A 23,084-nucleotide genomic window follows, 5' to 3' on the forward strand; every position below is an offset into this window, starting at 1 on the left:
TGTACCTAAACCTCTGACTGGCACTGTATGTTTCTGTGCAAAATATAAAGCATAATAAGAGAATGGGGAATAAAAAGTTTTAAATGATCATCGATAAAAACAAAATACCCAAAGAGAAGTCTTCAAAAGCAAGTTAGTTATTGTGAAACTAACGTTTGCTCTTTTTTTCCTCCCCATTTCCAGCTTGAGGTGAAGGAAACCTGAAGATGACTTTGGACATCACATCTTTTTTTCCTTTTCCTTTTTGCACATCTATTATCACAGCTTTTGTCAGAAAGACAGCTACAAATTTTGTTACAGATTACTCTTCCTGGTACAATTTAATATTGAAAATATCGTGATGGTATTATGATTAGCTTTAGACTTGTAATAATTAGAATTGTATTTGCTGCCAAATGGCTCATCTGAAAGGTATGCACCGAGAAGCTTACGTCCTTGTAAAACAGGAACTGTTTGTGTAATCTTGATGTTAGGAAAGCAACCTGTTTCGTTTCGATATTAAATAAATATTCACCTTGCAATTCTTTAGATTATTCCACGCCTTAATACTCACTTCTACTTAACTTGTAATATTTACGACATATCCACATAGCGCATTAAATACTGTTAAGTGACATCTGAGCAATCTTGTATAGCTGAATGCACAATTTTACTTCTTTTATAAAATTATTATAAAAAATTAAGATGCGTTGTCTGATTTTATCTAGCCATGGTGTTCAAAGCTGAAGGGAATCTGGAAGATTTACGGTCAGTGGAGACAAAATGTGCAAGTAGCCAGTGTACTGTACTAGTTGCGCCTTTCTCAAGAGCAAAACTGGTTTGGGCGGATTGTGTGATAATGGCTTCTAATTTATTTAGACAAGGAGACTGTCAGTAAAGTCAGTAAATGTTCTGTCACAATTAAATACTGTTTATCTGACATTCCCTGCATCAGCACATAGAAATGCTAGGACATACCTTCCATGATGACCTTTAAAGCACAAAAGACATATTAAGGCGGGAATGCATTAAAGCCAATCCTCTGCCACAACAATGGCGGTCAGAAAAAGAAAGATCTGTGAACAAAAGCTGTGAACAGTAAATCTGAGGAGTCAGTATGTTAGCTTAGGTTTGGGAGTTTCTTTATGCAGCAGACTTTCTTTCTTGCTTTGACATCAGTTCGTCCTTAACTCGTCCTTCTTAATCGTCTCCCTCCAGCCGTCACGCTCATCTTGTCATCTTCATTTTAATTGAATTTTAAGTTAATTTAAACACATAATATTTTCTCATTTGCATAATATTTCTTTTGAATTAATCTAAGGAATGGGCACGCTTTTACGTACCACAACATTTACTTATTTATACTAATAGGGCTTCTTTTCTGCCTTGCATGGGGCCCCTTTTTTAAAAATCATAGGGTGGGGGTTTCTTTGCAAAAGCCTAAATATTGAAGGTTCTAACAGATCAAATCAGCTGATTGTTGGTACTATGCCTAAATGAGAGCTGCATCCATCTTTGATCATCCCTGACTAGCTTCCCATCCCTGCTTCTTTGATTACAGTTTTTATTGGTTCAACCTCTCAGTTTTCAGCATCACCATCTCTGCAGAGCAAAAGACACCTCTTGCAAATGAGTTAACCCATTCTCATTGGTTTGACTAATTTTCCCCACCCTTTTGCAAAACAGTTAACACAGATGTCATTCATGCAGTCCAAACTCCATTGCTTTAGCTGTGGTAGCAAAACAGAAACCATATGTTCCAAGCTCTTAGAAACTTCTTGATCAGAATGAAATCACTGAGGCACCTGATTGACACCTCTTTACACAATTTTTCAATTTGCAATCAGTTTGCAGGCTTTACGTAAAAGGTGCCATGTTGTGTGTTGTTCTTTGCAAGCATGAATGGTCTAAGGCAGATGAGAGGCAGAGTAAGAGGTAGATGGGTCAGGGGAAGAAGATAATGAGGAAGAGGAATCCATGTGTGAGGTGGCGGTGTAGCTGGAAGGGCTCAAGTTACAGATGAAATTTGGGCAACTATGATTGATCATGTGGTAAATCATGGCCTTTCACTTAGAGGTGCGGGACAAAGAGTCCAAACTTTTCTCAATAGAAACAAGCTTGCATCCATGGTAAGAGTTTTTCGACGGGACAGCAGATATTGCTGCTATACAGTATATACATATATATCTCTATCTATTCCTATAGAGGAATTCTTCAGTGCATGGCGATGGAAAGTATATGATCACTGTCCCTATGAGCAGATGTCCTTGCTCAATGCAATGACTGCTGCTGCCCAAGATTTAGATGCAGAGGCATGTCAAGGATGGATCAGGCATGCAAGAAGGTTTTTCTATAAGTGCATTGCAAGGGAAAATATTGAATTTGACGTAGATGAGGCCATGTGGCCTATTCGTCAGGACAGAATGGACTAGAAGGAAAAAACAGCCCTAGTATTTTCTGTTGGAATCTTTCATTTTTTGGAATATTTCATTTGTTTATCTGGAAAAAAAGAATGAAGAATCAATAAAATTTGCATCACAACATATTTGCTTCTGGATCCATTTTTTGCAAGAAGGCAAATTTGATTACAAATGACACTGCCATGTAAGCTGCGTACAGTCTTTGGCTACCATGAACCAGCATTGCTGCACTGATTCACACTGAGTGTGGTGTTTTGTATTTTGTTGCCCCTTGTGTAACGAATGATTGGAAGGGCTCAAACATTTGTGTGCAAGTTGTGTTGTTTGAGGGCAAAATGTGCTTTTGGACCATATGTTAAATGTTTTGGCAGAGTTGGAGCCTTTTGCAAAGAAAATGTTTAATTTTGACCATTGGTGCCACTGTTTAGACCTCTGCGTTAACTGTTTTGAAAAATGTGGGTTTTGAGTTGACTGCTGTGTCAAAGCAACCAATAAAAACTGTAATGCTCCCCCTGCCTGGCATTTCAGAGCCAGCTCATGGTAGGTGTGCCGTGCCGTGCAATGGTGCAATCCTCTTTTCATTTTGATGGATTAAACAGAGCTCAGCGTGATGTTCAAAGCTAGGAATGTTGTTTTACTTAACCCTGCTTTTAAGTTCTCAACCATATCCCTGTGTTTATACTGATACTAAAAGTAAAAATAAAAATACTCGCTTAACAAAAATATAAACGCTACACTTTTGGTTTTGCCCCCTTTTTTATGAGATGAACTCAAAGATCTAAAATTTTTTCCACATACACAATATCACCATTTCCCTAAAATATTGTTCGCAAACCAGTCTAAAGCTGTGATAGTGAGCACTTCTCCTTTGCTGAGATAATCCATCCCACCTCACAGGTGTACCATATCAAGATGATGATTAGACCCCATGATTAGTGCACAGGTGTGCCTTAGACTGCCCACAATAAAAGGCCACTGTGAAAGGTGAAGTTTTGTTTTATTGAGGGGGGTCTGGGGACTCAGAAAACCAGTCAGTATCTGGTGTGATCACCATTTGCCTCACGCAGTGCAACACATTTCCTTCCCATAGAGTTGATCAGGTTGTCAATTATGGACTGTGGGATGTTGGTCCACTCCTATTCAATGGTTGTGCGAGCTTGCTGGATATTGGCAGGAACTGGTACACACTGTCGTATACGTCGATCCAGAGCATCCCAAACATGCTCAATGGGTGTATCTCTGTGCATTCAAAATTCCATAATTAAAATGCACCTGTGTTCTTTGTCCATAACAGACGCCTGTCCATACCATAACTCCACCGCCACCATGGGCCACTCGATCCACAACATTGACATCAGAAAACCGCTCACCCACACAATGCCACACGCACTGACTGCCATCTGCCCTGAACAGTGTAAAACGGGATTTATCTGTGAAGAGAACACCTCTCCAACGTGCCAGACACCAGCCAATGTGAGCATTTGCCCACTCAAGTTGGTTACGACGACAAACTGGAGTCAGGCGGAGACCCCGATGAGGACGACAAGCATGCAGATGAGCTTCCCTGAGACGGTTTCTGCAGAAATTATTTGGTTATGTGAACCGATTGTTTCAGCAGGTGTCCGAGTGGCTGGTCTCAGACGATCTTGGAGGTGAACATGCTGGATGTGGAGGTCATGGGATGGTGTGGTTACACATGGTCTGTGGTTTTGAGGCTGATTGGATGTATTGCCAAATTCTGTGAAACGCCTTTGGAGACGTCTTATGGTGGAAAGATTAACATTCAATACACGAGCAACAGCTCTGGTTGACATTCCTGCTGTCATCATGCCAATCGCACACTCCCTCAAATCTTGCGACATCTCTGGCATTGTGCTGTGTGATAAAACTGCACCTTTCAGAGTGGCCTTTTATTGTGGGCAGTCTAAGGCACACCTGTGCACTAATCATGGTGTCTAATCAACATCTCAGCAAAGAGGAGGGCTAACTATCACAGATTTAGACTGGTTTGTGAACAATATTTGAGGGAAATGGTGATTTTTGTGTATGTGGAAAAAGTTTTAGATCTTTCAGTTAATTTCATACAAAATAGGCGCAAAACCAAAAGTGTTGCATTTATATTTTTGTTGAGTGTATATTCAAAGGCAGTTGTTTGCACTGGATTTGTTAGCTAGATGGTGCCCCTATATTGAAATCATTGAGATTAAATTGTGCAGAAGCTATAAAGCACGTCCTATCGTTTCAAAGCATCTGTTTTTGTTTATTTTATTTTTTTATTTTTTTTTGTATCAGTACAAAAATACCTTAATTTCTTTTCAATTTCTAAAGCTTTTACGCTTCTCTGATTCTGCTGAAGAAAAATACCAAACACAGGCTGGTTATTTTTGGTATATCGGTGCTGGGAAACATGTTGCTTACTATTTGAAAACAATAAGCAAATCCTAGGATGATCAAGATTTTTTTTGTCCCCGTTTTTTTTTTATCTAAGTTTAAAGTTGCAGCATCACAACATACATAAAAGAATAACGCCTCAAAATGTGGCCTTCAGTTTATTACCCAATCACACCTTAAAACTCTCTGGAAACGTCCCTGCTAAACATATTATGTGAGTTCATTTGAAATAATAATAATAATAATAATAATAATAATAATAATAATAATAATAATAATAATAATAATAATATAATAATAAAACAATACTAAAGAAAAATAGAGAATGGGTCTGTGGCAATCTGATTGACTGTGTGGAGATTTTACTTTGGTACAGCCACTGCCTTTACCATAAAAGGTTAACCGGAAGAGGAAAAACCGGGGATTATAGTGGGTGTCTGGCATTCTGGGTGCGCAGAGCATCCCAGAAAGAATCCCCCTCATACAATTTGCTTTGATCATGCTTGTGCTACGTGGGATATAACGCATTTTATCCAGGAGGACTGGACTACTGTTCTGGCTGAGGAGGGGCTGTTATAGCGGACTGTAGCTGCGGGGCCGCCCACCATCTGTGGAAGTGGGACAGCGGAACAGATGGCGCGTCCAAGCCGTCCGGCACCACAGATAAAGGTGCGGTCATTAAAATAACCCCCTTTTACTGTTTGTTCGATTTCTGCGAGACTTTCCCCCTCCCCTTATATAAACCAGCCATGTCGGAGTGACTGGACGCAACCGGAGGACAGGAATCCGTCCGCTTGAACCGAGACCACCGACTCCGACCTAATCCCTCCCCCTGTTTTAAATCCCTCTGGGTGGAACAATGGTGGATAACCGCTACGCCACGGCTCTGGTCATCGCCTGCGTGCTGAGCATCCTGGCCACCGTGTATCTGTCGGTGGCCATCGGCACGCAGCACTGGTACCAGTACAGCAGCCCCACGGTGCGCGGCGAGGCCAACGTGTCCGAGCTGCGCTCCCTCTACGACGAGTTCATGAGCGGCGAGTTCGACGAGAAGACCTACAGCGACACGCTGTTCCGCCTCAACGGCACCGTGGGCCTGTGGTGGCGGTGCGTGCTCGTCCCACCCTCGGCTCACTGGAACAAGGAGGCAGGTATGTGGCCGTTTTCTCACCCTACGCCCCCACCCGAAGGGATTCACACCAGCAGCTGCGCGCCTGGGGCCAGGCGCGCAGTCAGGTGTGACTCAGGTTTGAATCAGCTGTTCCGAAGAACTTCATGGCGTCCCATCTATCATCTGTGGCCTGGTGATGGATAGGACTGTGTCTGCCCACGTTCATTTAGTTTCAGTATCAATCCAGTGTTTTGGTTTTGTTTGTTTTTTGTTGTTTCAAGCAGCCAAAGACTGTGATCAAGCTGTGCAGGTTTTTTCTCTTTTTTTTTTTTATAAAGTGGTGCTGACTCAAAAGCTGGCTACCAATGGATTGCACAACCAAATATGCTGCATATCTGGAGCAAACACGGTTGCTGCTTTGCATTTCTCACTCGAAATGTCTTGATGAAGCATAAATACAATTACCTTTCCTTTGTTATTTTTGTTTTTAGAAAATCTGCAGATAGGGCATACAATTGTTTTCAATTCAATTTTATTTATATAGCGCCTGTCATCTCAAGGCACTCGTCAAATTCAATCAAATTATACAGATCGGTCTAAAAGTTTCCTATCAAAGGAAACCCAGCAGATTGCATCGAGTCTTGACAAGCAGCATTCACTCCTCCTGAAGGAGCGTAGAGCCACAGTGGACAGTCGTCTGCATTATTGATGGCTTTGCAGCAATCCCTCATGTTGAGCATGCATGAAGCGACAGTGGAGAGGAAAACTCCCCTTTAACGGGGAGGAAAAACCAGGCAGAACCAGGCTAAAGCTCATCTGCCTCAGCTGACTGGGGGTTAGAGAAGACAGAGCAGAGACACAAAAAGCACAGCAGCATTAATCCAGTCTGTTTTTCGTTATATCGTCTGGGGTTACATGCACCACAACCAAGCTTTGCACCGACTGACTTATTTTACTGAAATTTTAGGCTAAGCCTTTCCAGAAAGCTATTAAAGCAGCTTGTGGTAATCTGTGCTTGACTTATATGGAGAATAAAGAGCTAAATCTGCAGTGACCGGCTCTTTCAGATGCCAAGATGGTGCTGGAGTGCCGACACTTCACTCTGCCGGAGCAGTTCACCCCTAAATACAAAGAGCCAGGGAACCACAACAGCGGAGAGGACATGCTCCGCACCTGTACGTTCAGAACCATCCTCTGTTCTATGAAATAAACATTGCATGACAATGCGTATGTCGTCCCTTTGTCGCAGAGTGGTCTTCTAACAACACATGTTTTAATGCTGCCTTCTATGGACAGATTTGTGGAGGTGCCAATTTCTGCTGCCACTGGCGTCTCTGGGCCTGGTTGTGTTGGCGGGCCTGATTGGGTTTTGCGCCTGTCTGTGCAGGAGCCTCACGCCCACGCTTGGTATAGGAGTTCTCCATCTCTTGGCTGGTAAGACCTGTTGCGCTGCATTTCCTTGAAATAAATGCTCACAGAGTGACTAATTAAGTTGTCAGTAAGAACTCTTCAAAGGGCGATCTTTGTTTCTTTCATCTTTGTGAATGCATGTACGACGCTATGTCCCACATTTCTGTTTCAATTCGCTACCAAGAAGCCAGACTGTCTAGTACTCCTTCAAAGCGGTCTTGATCAATTGTAGAGATTTCTGAAGTCCTCTTGATGTTTTTTTGGGGGGACTTTGGTTTAAGACATACTTTTAGTGGCTTTCCATATAGTTACATATACACCCATCCAGCACCTTATTAGGTACACCATTCTTGTACCAGGTTGGACCCCTTTTTGTCTTTTTCTTCATCACACCCAACAAGGGTGTTGGAAACATTTCTCAAAGATTATGATTCATCAGCTACTACCGATTTGCCATCTGTAAATCCATAATGGGACTCTCCCATTGGGGTCTGCTGACAATGGAGGCCACTGGAGTTCATTCATGTCAACGCCATGTTCATGAAACCAGCTTGACATGATCTGAGCTTCGTGACGTGGTGCGTTATCCAGCTGGAAGCAGCTATCAGAAGATTGCTACACTGACAGGAATGATGCGGGTGGGAACAACGCCCAGGTGTGTTGTGGTGTTTAACTGATGCAGAGTTAAATCTAAGGGGCCCAAAATGTGCCAAGAAAATATTCCCCCACACACCATTGCGCCACCATTGGCCTGACCCTACCATCTGAATGTCTCAGCTGGAATCGGAGTCTGCTGTCAGGAGTGGCACCCGAAGTGGTCTTCAGCTGCTGTAGCCCATCCGCTTCAAGGTTAGAAGTGTAACGTGTAGCATTCAGAGCTGGTGTTCTGCATACCTCCTCCATTACTACTTTCCCCGTACTCTGATCTCTAACATAGACGAGGCATTTTCTGACAATTCTCTGTAAATCACAGTGATGGCTGTGCAGACAAACCCTAGTGGATCAGTGGTTTCTGAAACACTCCGAAGCCAAAACCAGCTACCTTGCCACATGCAAAGTCATTTAAATTCAGTTCCCTCTTGTTTCTGATGCTCAGTTTGAACCTCAGTAAATAATTTCTACCTGATCTAGATGTCTAATCTAAAGTCCTTACACTGGCTCCCTGTATCTCAGAGAATAGACTTTAAAATACTTCTGTTCGTCTATAAATCCCTAAATGGCTTAGCACCTAAATACATCACAGACTTGTTATCAGTGTATCAACCCTCCAGACCACTAAGGTCTTCTGGCTCCAGCCTACTCTGCATACCTACAACCAGAACTAAAATCGGAGAAGCAGCATTTAGTTCCTATGCTCCAGTTATCTGGAACAAAGTTCCAGAAAATTGTAAAAGTGCGGAAAGCCTGAGTTCCTTTAAATCGAGATTAAAAACACATTTGTTTAGGATTGCCTTCAACTGTTCTAGTTAACTGAATCACCATTTCTTTGTTCTAATTTCTATCTACATTTTATTCCTACTTGCTTTTATTCTGTTTTAATTTGCTATATTTTAATCATATAAAGCACTTTGCATTGTTCCTGTACTGAATTGTGCTATACAAATAAATTTGCCTTGCCTTGCCTAATTTATTGTGGTGCAGCCCCTTTGATTGATTGACTCACTACCTGTTTTACAAGTAAGGGGTAATGCCTGATGAGGTGTCCATTATCAGCAATGAACGGACGACGCGGAGGCGTGAACCGTCCGACACGAAGCAGAAGTCTATTAATTTCAGATAATGGAGACCGCCTATACCGTGGTCACTTACGAAATAAATAAATATCAGTGATTAATACTTTGTTTCTTTCACCGTTAAAATCGTACGTTTTTCACAAGAAGCGGCTGAGAGAACTATTTAATGTCTCTGGTTGTGACGCATTGCCAAGGTAGCCAGCGTCAACTATCGTACCGCCACCAGCTAACATTTGAGCCAGAGCAATAGTTTAGAACCATCAGGCTATTTGACTGTTTTATAGGTGTCCTATAACACTTTTTAACGGACACCCAGCAGCCAATCAGAGTCGAGTATTCACCCCGACCACGGTATAGTAACCAATTAAACAGGTGCACAGAGTAAAGCATATATATAAAATAGATGAAGAAATGGACAATTTGTCACTCAAAGTAAGTGCAAAATAAATTAAAATGAACACAGAGATGTTATTTTTGGCTCTTTGTTTTTACTTGTAAAAAGGGAAACGGGAACGATCAGACGGCGCAGCTAAAATATTCATCCTCCTTCTGCTGGTTTATTTATTCTTTCATGAAGCTTCCTAAAAATGGTCCTGATCAAAAAGTCCGTAAGCCACTCTTGAGGGAGAGAAACGGGGAGAAGAACCCTTGAGCTGAGTGATTGTTACAGTAAAGAGTTGTGGTTTGGGAGTTTAATTGAGAAAGTAATGTTGGGGGTCTTTGTCAAAGCTTCTTCCTACGGTGAAGAAAAGTCAGTTTTTGATTAACTTCGCAATAAACTCTGACAGCTAATTTGCTATTATATGTGACTCCTGGCATAATGCCAGTTCTGTATAACCGAACCAAGACTATAAATAACAAACAAATAGAAGATAATCAGATGTGGACTGGTTGTGGTCATAGTCATGTAGCGTGCAATCATCCTGACAAAGAAAAGGACAAATAGCAAAACCCCAGAACAACGGAGTGGCAGCGTGCTTTAGGCTCATTAGACAAATCCTAATTATTTTCGCCATGTGTCAGTTTATGTTTTCGTGCGTCCCATTAGCACCATTCGTCTCAGGATTGCTGTCAGAAACCTGGTTAGCACAGCAGATGTTTCACGAGCTTCTGTGTCACGCCCGATATCCTGTGTTTTTTTTTTACAGGTCTGTGCAGCCTGGCCACGGTGTGCTGCTACCTGGCTGGGATGGACCTGCTCCACAGGGTGTCCATGCTTCCGGACAAGGTGGACGGCTCCCTGGGTTGGTCTCTATACCTGGCCCTCATCTCCTCGCCGCTGCACATGATGGCTGCCGCGCTGCTGGTGTGGGCGGCGCGCAGCCACAGCCAGAACTACTACCGCATGACCGCCTACAGGGTGGCATAATCAGAGATTTTGCTCACATAAACCACTCTGGCACAAAGATAAATTTTATATTGATGTCTAAGGGTGAAAAAAAAGAAACCTATAGGTTAATATGAGCTTTTTATCCCATCTTATCTTCAAAGTCTACAGTGAAGACCCTAAAGTATGCTGCATTCATTCATTTAATTAAAAATGTTTCTCTCTAGGGCGGCTGATGTAAAAAGATGAATTTAGCACACAGACCAGGTCAGAAACACTGAAAGTAAGCCTAGTTGTTTTATTTGGATTTTCTGGTAAAACCCTATCAATCAACAGCAGGAGTAATACCCCTGGTAGTGTTTTTAATATAATTTATTTCTACAAAAGTAAAATAGTCTCAACGTTTTCACAGATGAGTGACACCCATTCTTTCATATTCTCTGAAAAGGATAACGCAAACGCCACAAAATGTGGTTCGCTGGTTTGTTCCAGACGGCTCTCCCCTCCAACGACAGTAAAGCACAGCGAAGGTCTGTTGTGCTCGTCTTTGGCACTGCAGGCGCTAAATGTGCTGAAGGAATAATTAGATAATGAAAACATTTCAGACCCAAGTGCCCCATCTAGTCCTAGGCGTAACCAGGCTTTGGGTGACGTTTCCTGCTGCGTCAGAGCAGCAATCTGGAGCAAACACCCCTCAGAAGAATGGCGAAAATGAAAAGGCTGGTTAAATATTGGCGTGCGAACAGCCCTGATGTAAATTGCCGTGGACCTCAGAAGTATTCAAATGAACCCGGTCACATCAAGAAGTAAAAGATCCACATACCAGTGGAAGAGTGCCAGAAATCACAAGAGGATGGTTGCAAGATTGCTTTTGTTTTGTTTACAGGTTTTTATTTTGGAAACTAAGTAAGTCGATCTGCAAAGATTTTGGAAGACGTGACGTTCTGCTCTACTCTGATGTTTTTAGACTTTTTAGAGAGACTTTTGAGAGTCTCTCTAAAGTCTAAGTCTGAGTTTTTAAATCAATTCAGTTTATTTATATTGCGCCAATTTACAACAAATATCATTTCAACGCACTTTACGAAACGGGCAGACCCAGTTTATGTACAGAAACATATGATCAAATCTGTCCTATTATATAGACAGGTTCAACTTCAATGTCACATCCCATTTCGTTCGTTCCTTGTTATGATAGAGTGCAGTCAAGTTCAGTTCATAATGCCAACTGCTGAGAGGTTTTCTAAGAAACCACAACTGATAACATCGAGTCATTGTCTTTGCATCAATGCCTCCTCCCGAGTGAGCAAGCGGGACAGTGATCGGCCGATTGCACTGAATCAGACTTTGCAGCCAATCCCTCACATTAAGAAAAGTATTTTGCAGCCGGCCAGCGCTTTCATGGGGCCTCATTCCAGTAGTTTTGGTACTTTGGTACTTAAGACCGCTGCTTCCTCTTCAGTGTCGTTTGTTCGCTGTTGATTTAGCAAAGCATGTGCTTTTAAAGATTTTCCTCTGACAAGGAGCTGGCCAGAATGTCGTCGGTTCAGTTTTCAGCGTGTGCCAAGTGCCATTAACGATTCCAAAGGAAATATTAACGGAAGTCACTTAGAGCCCGCACCGATTCAGTCAAATATCTAAAGCACGTGTGCTTGAATTGCTTTATTTTCAGTTCCTCTGTATACATAATGTACATATCAAACAGGGTAGATTGCATTCTAAAAAGTGAATCAAAAATGTTTTGTAAACTCTTAAGAAAAAAAAAAATCTTAATAGAGAGGAACAGTTTAGGTCAGAAGTTTACATGCTGTACACTCCTCCTCGACATGAGTAACAATATTTTGGGGCTTTTAACAACTAATATAACAGGTTTTTTTTTTTTGTTTCCAGGTTAGAATAATTATACATCAATACATAAAAACAAGAATTGGGCTCACAAGTTTAAAATGATTGTGCATCATCTTCTTATCCACGCATGGTGAAAATTATACTCACAGCCTAAACATATAATAGACAACACTATAGATTTAATCTCTCCTCTTTGAAGGTTTTTTTAGGGGGGGTGAGTATGGCTTTTCAAGCATAGGCCACACATTTTCTGTAGAGCTGGAATTTTAGAAAGGCCATGCCTGAAGCTCAACGTCAGCCAGTTTTATCCGTTACAAAGCTATTTGTGGTGTTTATTTGGGATCCTTGTCCTGTTGAAACGGCCAATTGCTACCAACATTAAAACATCGAGCATTTAGCGCTCCTTGATTTATTCCAGCCACATTGTGTAATGCACCAGAAACAGAGGCAGTGAGTGAGCCCCGCAGCATGACGTTGCTTCCACCATGCTTGACAGATGGGAATAGTATGAGACAAAGTTGGATATACCTATACAAGGACTGAGATCTCCCACGGCAATGTGAAAGTTGCTTCGCTGTGGACCAGACACCAGAGTGTGTGTGTGGGTAAATTCCTACATGGATTAAACATGTGCGCCCAGCTCTTGTTTTTAAAATGTATGAAAGTAATTTGTTGTACAATCCCTCCAGTCTGGAAAAAAAAAAAACAGGTCAAGTAAACCAATAAAGGGCCAAAGATTAAAACAACTTCAATGTCTTTAAAATCTGATTCCATAAGAAACTGTATGGAGGTGAGTGCAAAGTGTCACACGGTGTTCTAAAAAAAAAAAAAAAAAAAAAAAATCCTGGGCAGTGAAGCCGGTTCCTCTGATTTCCACTGTTTCACATCTTCTCCCATCCTCTCAACGAGTCACAGTTGACTCGGTCCTTCTGTCCGAGGTATGAGGCCACGCCTGTTATTTCACTAACGTGGGAGACACACCTGAAGAACTGAATGTTTCCAGCCAAACACTGAAACATTTCGGCAACCTGCTTCAGGTGCTTTGACACAAAAGGTTGTTTAGCTGAGAGGCTAAACAGATTGTTACCGCATTGGTGTTTGCTATTATGAAATATCCACTTTGATGGCTTTTTTGTTAAGTCACTGATTTATTTATTCTTTATACTTTACCGAGTATGTGGTTTTGTTACTTTTTTATGCACATTTGTAACATTATATCCGATTTGATTGAGGAAAACCTACAAATTTTGTCCTATAGTGAGACATTACCTACTGTCTAGTTCACCTGATTATTCATAAAAATACATTTTTAGTGGTTTTGTTTCCCATGTTGTGTTTTGATGTTTCTTTGATTCGTAAAGATGTATTTTTAGTTTTTACCATTGTAACAGAAAACCATCAGATATAAGGGAGAATGTTTGCTCTCTGTTTAATTGTGAATGTACTTTAGGGCCATATGAAGAAAACCTGAATATTTCTTTGCACTTTGAAATTATTTTGATCATATCCTGAATATTGCTTTATAGTTTTACACGGACAAATATCCACTTTTTGGGGGTAATTTAAGTACATTTGGGAGAAACGCTTATTAAAGCCTGCTGGATGTTAACAGAAGAGTATTATTTTTGCAAAGTTTCAAGAAACTTCTGAATGGTTGGTTTGGTAAAAGGTCAAGATGAGTCCTGATTGTATTTCACTCATCCAACCATCAAAAACACAGACGGCTCTTTTGTCCCTGAATGCGTTGTTGAAATGTGACGTTTGTGGACCCAAAAGTGAACCCAAACTATCACTGTATGTGTAAATGTGTGTGCGTGTGTATGTGCAAGGCTTGTACGTGCTGTCATCTCAATAAAAAATAATGGTATTGCAAAAAATCAGTTCACACCAGTCTCATATGAAGGACATCTTCACTCCTCTTCCTCTGATGCAAAACTCTGCTCGCTCGCTTGCTCCTCCTCCTCCTCGGTTTGAGCCCTGATGGAAGGGATGGTCACGCACTTCTTTCTGGCCAGGGAGAGCGCGATGCCCTTCTCATAGTAAGCGCATTCGTTGATGAAGAAGGGATAAAGCGGTTCGTTGCCATTGTACGTCAGGGTTTCTCCCGAGAATGTCTGGAACAGCGGGTCTCCGGGGTGGAGCAGGCAGAAGTCTCGGTCCTGTGAGGGAAAAGTACTTTTGAGGTTTTAAAACTTGACTAGAGGGACGTCATGTTGTATAAGAAGCAAAAAAAAACAAAAAAAACATGGGAATGGAAAATGGTCCAATCATGAATTTGGGTGAAGGATATTTGAAGTAAAAGTCAGACACACTACAGAGACTAGAACAAGCAGAAAAACCATCTTGGACCTGTATAAGGACTTTTCTGGACGCAGGGGGAATATGCCAACTGGGGTCAGTCATAAACCAACATTTCTTAAAATTAATTCATTTTGTTCCCGTAGTAGCGTAACTCCTCACCACATCATACAGAAAAATTCAACCTTTAATCTAAATATATTTATTCAGTAGTGTTCAAAATCCAGGCTCAGAATTGTGACATTTATTCAAAAATATAACCACTGAGTTTATGCAAGTCAAATTTGTGTATGAAGTTTTAATAAATTATCTATGAATTCTTTATTTCCTGGGGTCTAAATATGGAGTGGCATGGAAGGCAATTTATCCTTAACCTCTGAAGACCTGAGGATTTCTGTCTAAACATTGGCTTTTTGACACCTGAAAATGATCTGTTTCTCTTCAAACATATATTTGTCTTTCTCCTGACAGATCTGTAAATACGGTTGACAACTGATCAGACATATATGTTTGAAGAGAAACTGATCTTTTCAGGTGTCCATGGCCTATGTTTGAACTGAAATTCTTGGGTCTTAAGAGGTTACAAATGTGGCTATTGTGAGGCAGGAGTGTGTTGAGCTTCATAAGCCAGGAAATTGCTACAAGAATAAAGAGGTCTACCTAAATTTGTCTTATTCACAGTCAAATAAGTAAATCAGAAGTTTAAAACATCTGAAAATGTGACCTGCATGGTTCACAAAATAATCAGAATTTCTCCTTCGCAAATTGACAGATCATTTACAATTCAGGCAAACAGATCACGGTTATCTAAATTATGATGGTTTCATTAACATGTGTTAAAAATGTGCTAAAATATCAAAGGCGTGAGTTAATTTACCAACAACGAAGCCGGGAGAAAACACATTCCTTTAGAAAATACTTCAGGAGTTGGGAAGCGCTCGACTGTTGTCTTGAGCCTAATTACTACAGCGCATTAAACAGCGCATTGACCATTTCAAGTTAGACATGTTTTACAACAGAAAGGAAGTGTAAGGTGTTAAGTCTTCAAACCATGCCAGTGAGGTCAATCTGACGCCTGCAACATGTTTAAAAAAAGGTTAGGATCATGTTTTGCTTTAATCTTCTTAAACTAAGTGGTGCTGTTTTCAACCAGTCACCCTGGTACAGACTGAACTACATTCAAAAACAAACTACCAAGTCTACATCAGGATCAGGCTTTATATGTCATATAAAAGCAGTTCAAAGTTTGTTGTTTTCAATTCCTGTTGGTTTTATACCTTAAGCTACCAAGATTTTATTGAATGTACCGTAGAACAATAACATTTCTCAAATTGCAATTTTCAAAACCTATTCTTTTCTTTTTTTGTTAGCAAGTAATTTCAAATAATCAATGAATCGTTACATATGTGTATTTTAAATGAACAATAACCTTTCAAGTCTCTGGTTGCAAAACATTAGGATTCTGCTGAGTAATATTTCACATTGAAATATATTTGCCTTGTGAAATAACCACATTCATTTAAAACAGAGAGGCAGTTATTCTTACTTCTGCAAAATGCGATATTTGTTATTATAATTCTAATATCCAGACGATAATGATTAGCATTTTAAAGTTGATATGAATATATACGCAAACGTCTAGAATAAACAGGCACTGAAGCGGAAAGGAAACCGACATAGAGGAGAATTAGGTCAACCTGCATACATGACCTTGCTTGTAAAATCACTGCATAATTTGTCAACCATTAATAAAATATGTTCAAGTAATTACTTAATGAAACTTTATTAAGAGTTTACACCTTCTGTTGTGTAGAACATGGTTTATTTATTATAGTCACTGGCCTGGTTTCTTTATTACAATAACTAGCTGATTCACAAACGTGCCTTACTGGCTGAACCTCAGCGGCACGGCCAACATGATTAGTCTATAATGACCTTTTAATGACGGCTATTCACCCAGAACAAAAGAACAAGGTCAATTATTGATTGCCACACTATCTTATTGTCTCAACAGTTATTAAGGAGTTTACGTCTGGCTTTATGGTTCCGCCTCCAGGCTAAATAAAAAAATAAGAGCGGGCGTAATCGCCTGGGCGTTTTTAGATCCTGAAGCTCTGAGAAGCTTCTCTGGCTGTACCTGCAGGCGGGGATGGATGGTCGCCATGATGTTGCGGGTCTCGCCGTCTCTCGGGTAGTCGACGTTTTTCACCATGGTGAACACGTCAACTAATCCTCCTTCAAACAGACAACCTGCAGAGGCAAGCAGGGCAAAAACAAAACGGCTTAAATCACACAGGAGCTTTTAAAACACACAAAGCCTTAAATAACTGTGCCATTTAAAAAAAAAAAAACGTAATTCTGATACTAAATTAGGTTCGGAAAGCTGTGAAACGGTATAAGAGTCTCTTAGCATGATAACCTTGAGAAAAAATACCACAGTTTCCCCGAATGAACACAAAATACATCAAATTAAGTGGAATGACATGACAATCAGATTTATTTGAAACAAAAAAGCCACAACTATCCCTTATTCTGCAAAAATACCATATTTATGATTATAGTTATGTTAAGGATTATGAGATTATAGCTACAGAAAGCGGTTAACAGGGAGTCAACAGATAACTCGCGGACACTAAGGACTCAGAGGCTGACATTCTTAGATTGGATGAAATGGACTGATTATGAAAGGAGTCAGCCATAATATGGTATATATCAATATAATATGTTTATCATTTTGATGTTGGTATATAACTCTGTACATGGAGCGAACACCTCCTACTCAGTTTGATTTTTAGTGCCAGGACTTATTCATATGCATTTTTAGCTATCTATTAACTTCAAATTAATTTTAAGAGGCGAATGAATGTAGCAACTTTATGTTTATGTGACGCATAAAAATGACCGAGCTCATTCATTTATAGCGGCATCTTAATAAACTAACTTTAAACAGTAGTTTCAGAGGGATGGAAAATAGCTGAAGTTCTTTAAAAATGCTCCATCCAGGTAAGAGAGTCGTGCCAGCATTACACACACCTGAGTTAAAATAGCCGGCCCAATCCAGCATGTGCTGCACGCCTTCTTTCATTGCCGTGTAGATGTCCGACTTGACACACCCGTGGGGCTGTGGACCGATCTCCATGGCTGCAGAAAGGGGGGGGTTAAACAAAAATCATCCATTCAACGGCTCCTGGTCCATTTATGTTACGGCGACAGATTAAAAACTCACCAAAGCCGTGTTTTCCGATCGAATCGAGGGAATACGATTCTTTATTAGAGACATCAAAATGGATGAATCTCATGGGCGTATCTGGCATCTGCTTCTAACAAAAAGTAAACAAAGGGTTCATTTAACCATGTGCATGTACGGTTAGTAGGAATGTGAAACAGCATCTTGCTGCAGAACTCTTGACCCATTTTTTTTTTTCAGGGCTTGCTTTAAAGCTGCCAGAGGATCTTGTTACCTTTTCAGAAGAGTTTTGATCAACAGTTCCTTCATGCTTTCTGAAGCTTTTCTTTAGACTGACTGTTTATCTCATGATCTGATCTCATGATTTATCTCATGAGCTATCTGATCCTTTTCTGAAGAAGGTTTTATGTTTTTTAAACCAAACAGCACTGATCAGTCAACCAATCATTCAGGCATAAAAAAAAGCTTCTAGACTTAAGGTATGAACACATAACATGCAAAAGAACCAGCTTGAAATTGGATCTCTCTGCACTATGTTGCCGTAAGTCTGTAACAAAGATGCAATTTGTTCCTGTTTCCTTTGCTGAATGTAACAACAGATCAAGTGTAATCATGTGCAGCGCCTTGCAGAGATAACTAAATCGCTTCTACGCCTGTACACTTGTCATTTTACAGACGCAAAATTCAGTGTGTTCTGAAGGACCAACACAATGTGAAGCATAGGGTGTCAAACACTAAGAAAGTGTCATATCATTAGCATGTACCATAATTATGAAGTAGAAGGTAGGGCTGCAATAATCAGATGATTATTGACTAATCAATTATTGAAATAATCGTCAATTAATTTAGTTATTGAGTCGTTAACTGGAGGATAAAGACTCTAAAACATGCCATTTGCTGAAAGAACAGCCCACTGACAACATTAACTGAGGCAGTTAAAAAAATAAACAAATTTATTTTGCATTTTGCATTTAAGATGAAAAACCTTCTTATATGCTACATCCAAAGCTTCTCTGGTGGCATAGTTTTTGCTTCACCTAGTTCAAATACTATTAAAAAAATCTCCTTTTAAGCACCTTTTGCTACCTGATTAGTTCATTTAACGGAAAGCTAGTCAACAGATAAAACAATTATTATTTTAAAATTTTGTACTGTCAAATGCATTTACAATGCATTTAATATGTGCAATAGATGTATTTCTTTAAGTTGTAAACACTAATTTATTGAGTTCAGTTAATTTACTGAGAGTACCTCTTTTTAGAATAATTGATAAATCAAAAAAAAAATCAATAGCTGCAGCACCAGTGGAAATTGAGGGACCCATGGCTTTCAAACATATGACAAGTAAAACGTGGGGCCTATCTATATTCAGCTCCCTTTACTCGGATACCTCTAAATAAAATCAACGGCCTTCAGGAGTCGCCTAATTCGTAAACAGAGTCCAGCTGTTCTGTGAAGGCCTCAAAAGGTTTGTTAGAGAACAAACAGCATCATGAAGACCAGGGGACACAGAGGGCAGGTCAGGCATAAAGTTTTGTTTAAATTTAAAGCAGAGTTGGGTTATAAATCAATATCCTGTCATCTGAAAATAAAAGGTGCCGGGATAGGACAGCTACAAACCTAGAAAGACATGGCCGTCCAATTAAACCCGCAGGCTCGGCAAGTAGGGCATTAATCAGAGAAGAAGCCAAGAACCCCCATGGTAACTTTTGGGGAGCTGCAGAGATCCGCAGCTCAGGAGGGAGAACCTGCGGACAACTATCAGTCGTTAAACTCCAAAGCTCTCCAAGCGCACCGCATCCTGGCTCAGTCAGCCGGCTGTCTCTCCTGCGGTCGGCCACACATGACTTGTCTATTACCACTGAAGATTATCACCATTCTAATCACAAAAGGAAGAAGGAATACCTCTGCTTCAGGGAGCATGCAGCAAAAATAAACACTTATTTTTGAGCAAGAATGACCGCTTTCCACTGAAGTGCATACAACCTCAAAATCAAATGACTTATATTACATACCTACAATAACACAGCGTGACAGGTGGTGAGATAAGATAAGAAGTGCCTTTATTGTCCCACAATGGGGAACTTCAGGCGTGACAGTGGCAAAAACACTTTGACAGCGTTACACGGCAGATCAGTGATGAATGGTATGTTGCCATGTTATGTTAGAATCAACAGAGCTTTTAGGTCAAAACTTATTGTTTTGATTCCTTAAAATGGGTTTTTGTGTCAACAATAACAAAGAAAAGCATCTACACACAATTCAATTAAGTACAAGATAAAAAAAAATTATAAAATGTCTAACGATGGTTGGTGAGGCCCTTATTTAGTAAGTTTGCTAGCTATGTTTGCTAAAATTATCCATTAACAGACTTTTATTTTGTGGTTCAGAAGACAAAGATTTAGGGAACAACTGCAGCAGATGATTAATTAAAGCATGATTTTTCTCTCAAAGTCTTTAATTTTGTACCACTTCTTTAAGTCTTTCAGATGCTGTTATGAAATGAACAGTATCTATTTAAGCTGTAGAACGTTTTTTTTTTGTTTGTTTTAAATAAAAACTTTTTCTTTCCTCGTCTGCTTTGTCCACTTATTTTAAGCACACATACTACACGGTCAGGTCATGGCCAGGTACGGGGACTAGTTAAAAATCAGCCAAATCTCTGGAAAAACTACATAAAAAGACCGCTCAAAAGGTTACAAGACAGTCTGGAAGCTGGAACCAGATCTCAACTAATATTTCCATGAAGTCATCTCAGTTTAAAAGTGTGAGAAAAACCAATGTGTTTACCTGCAGGTATCTGAATATGTGAAGACAGATCCAGTCAGAGTCAGAATAAGCAATGAAGCACAGGCCCATGTTGGCAGTGGTGTTGTGGAGGTCACAGACGAGATCCACCGCGGCCCGGCTGCCTTTGGGACCCAGCATGGCGTTCAGTTCACGGGACCGCATGATCTCATAGGGGGTCCCGTCTGATACGGGACCGCTAGGACACAAACATCTCATTTTATAACAGATACTTTACCACAAGCATAAAGAGTGCTTTCCAAAAAGCCACGCTCCCTAACAGATATTTTTTTCTGTGTTTTCCATCTTCGTCACACAAACGTTTCAGGTCAGCAAATTCAAATATAACAATAACCTGAGTAAATAGAAACATTTTTTTTTAAATGACTTCATTGTAAAAACCAACCTGTCCACGTGTGGGAAATCGAAATTACCCGCTGAAACCTATTTGCCTGCTGTTCCACCTTTTTACATCCATTTCTCTTCTGCTGAATTGTTTTAATTCAGCCATATCAGCTTTGGAGGGCCCTCAAACATACAAGTGAATGGCCTATTTCAGGCTGTGCTGCATCATCTCCATCAATTTAGGTCTGGAATTTGACTAGGCCACCTGAAAACCAAAGTTTTTAGGTTTTGAGCCATGCAGAGGTAGGCATGCTGGCGTGCTTCAAATCGTTGCTGCATAACCTGACTGAGCTCTAACTTAATGTCTCAAGCTGATGGCCCGGAGATTCTCCTTCAGGATTTTCCAGTAAAGAGAGAAACTCATGAATAGTCGTCCGGGTCCTAAAGAAGTGACGTGTTGGGAGTCATCAAACTCCCAACACCGCGTCCGACTGTTTAGTTTCTGAAAAACAACATCCTTCTTAGTGACGTTGTGGTTTGTTAGGCTGGTCACTCCTGAGAAAGGTGTGGATAGTTTATCTTCCTGTGGTTTGATGGAGACCCAAAGCCACAATAACGTTGCTGTAACCCTGTACAGACAGAAATGTGCTCATAACATGTCTTTGTATATTCCTTTACATGATTAGTTGCTTTTTTGAGACCTTGTGACCTACTTCATGCTGCCAGACGGGTTCTCTATATAGTTCTTTACTTGATTCTAAAGGTCAGGCTGTAATTAAGCCCGTTTGGCCAGCAGAAACAAATCCAGCTTCCTAAATAAATGTGGTAAAATCACAATTTAACAAAAGGGGGCAATTACTTCCCCCCCCCCCCCCCACATTGAGCCAGGCCGGTTTGGATACCTTTCTTCCCATAACACAAGATAACACCCTTTAAAAACTCTGTGTTAGTATTTAAATCAAGTTATCTTTGTGTGATAGCTAAGCAAGTTGGACCAAAAAACATTAAAGTGAGGTTTGGGCCACAGAACCGTCGCCTTACTTGAGGGTCGCGTGGGTGAAGCAGCGGTTCAGATCGGTGTCCACATATCTGCGGCACTGCTGCATGGCCCGAGGGTTGGACAGCACCATCAGCACAGACGCGGGCTCTCCGTCCTCTCTTCTCGTCTCCGTCTTCAGCATCTCTCGCACCAAGTACACTCCTGACAGCTCGTTGCCATGCGTGCCGCCACAGACGGCGACGCGGCACAACCTTGGCAAAAGCACCGGCTCATCCAGCTGCATCTGACAGAGTAAACCATTTAGGGTAAGGATGCGAGATCACGTGGCTGGTGCTTCTGCTCTCATGTTTTATTCAATGTGAATCGATGCGGAGTAAGGAGGAGAAAAGAAAACAGCCAATGTCACGTCGGTTTGGGACACTAACGCAAAAAATAAATCAGAAATATAAATTTGTGAAATCTTACCTTGGTTCTCAGGCCTGCTGGGAACTGTAAGGGAAAAGATCGGCTTTAAACCAAAGTCCCTAGAGATTTACTTCAGCTTAAAGTTTCTTTGGGAACTAGACATCGCCGAAACACTATGAAAACGTAAATCTGATAGATTATTGATGAACCGAGTGAAAAGGAATCATGCGGCTCATCTTTCTCCACCTACCCCAGCTGGTACCTTTCTCTCCCTGCCATTTACCCACCCGTCCCACCTCTCCTGGACCTTTTATGTAGTTTCACTGATTCAGCATTCCCATCCCTCCCTCTCCACAAGGCTGCAGCTGCCCCTCGTGGTCTCGCTCAGTCTCTCATCACACTGCACCGCTCTAGGACAGGCAGGGTGTGTCCCTAAAGCGCCAACGCAGAGCGTCCCCTCTCTTCCTCTGGTCGCAAACAGATGCGAGTTCAAGCCAAACCCCAAGCCCCCTGTCCCCAGCTCACCGTTCTCTCTCTCTATGCGCTCCGTGCATAGGATGGTAGGTTCCAGCGGGCTTTTCAGATAAACCTGCTGGCATGACACAGCAAGAGAAGAGAGGCGCCTGTGATGTGAGGAGTGGAAGGAACAGCTCTTCTAGTTGGGAGCAAAACGGGACAGGGAGACGGAGGATTTGCAGAGCGCTGCGCAATTATTTGGACTCCTAGTAAAGATGTAAAACAACAAAAATTGGCTAACGATAAATAATTTTTCTCACACCGAGATAATTTAACAAAAAATGTTTAAAACAAAATCACAGGTGAAACAATTATTGGCAACCTGAGTAA

The 23,084-nt window shown here is 40.9% G+C and overlaps 2 protein-coding genes across 4 annotated transcripts; one reads left to right on the plus strand and one right to left on the minus strand.

The window, feature by feature from the left end:
• The first annotated feature begins 5,198 nt into the window (after positions 1–5,198).
• Positions 5,199–14,093, plus strand: LOC105934682 (claudin domain-containing protein 1). Its single transcript, XM_012874790.3, has 4 exons — positions 5,199–5,941; positions 6,969–7,076; positions 7,198–7,335; positions 10,193–14,093. Exons 1-4 carry the CDS (start codon positions 5,650–5,652, stop codon positions 10,411–10,413), a joined length of 759 nt encoding a protein of 252 aa, XP_012730244.1. The 5' UTR covers positions 5,199–5,649; the 3' UTR covers positions 10,414–14,093.
• A 14-nt stretch (positions 14,094–14,107) lies between these two features.
• LOC105934614 (N-acyl-aromatic-L-amino acid amidohydrolase (carboxylate-forming) B) lies at positions 14,108–22,899 on the minus strand. 3 transcript variants are annotated; one of them, XM_012874700.3, is made up of 8 exons: positions 22,489–22,508; positions 22,299–22,322; positions 21,875–22,116; positions 20,492–20,687; positions 17,741–17,834; positions 17,548–17,655; positions 16,652–16,764; positions 14,108–14,375 (listed from the first exon to the last, which is right to left on the minus strand). In XM_012874700.3, exons 3-8 carry the CDS (start codon positions 22,114–22,116, stop codon positions 14,127–14,129), a joined length of 1,002 nt encoding a protein of 333 aa, XP_012730154.2. In that variant the 5' UTR covers positions 22,299–22,322; positions 22,489–22,508; the 3' UTR covers positions 14,108–14,126. The 3 variants fall into 3 exon arrangements, with proteins under 3 accessions (XP_012730154.2, XP_035987647.1, XP_035987646.1); XM_036131754.1 differs by having other exon boundaries at positions 17,741–17,831; positions 22,299–22,899; XM_036131753.1 differs by having other exon boundaries at positions 21,875–22,169; positions 22,299–22,898.
• Positions 22,900–23,084: the final 185 nt, after the last annotated feature.

This window comes from Fundulus heteroclitus, unplaced genomic scaffold (genome assembly GCF_011125445.2).
Source record: "Fundulus heteroclitus isolate FHET01 unplaced genomic scaffold, MU-UCD_Fhet_4.1 scaffold_459, whole genome shotgun sequence".
Taxonomy (NCBI): Eukaryota; Metazoa; Chordata; class Actinopteri; order Cyprinodontiformes; family Fundulidae; genus Fundulus; species Fundulus heteroclitus.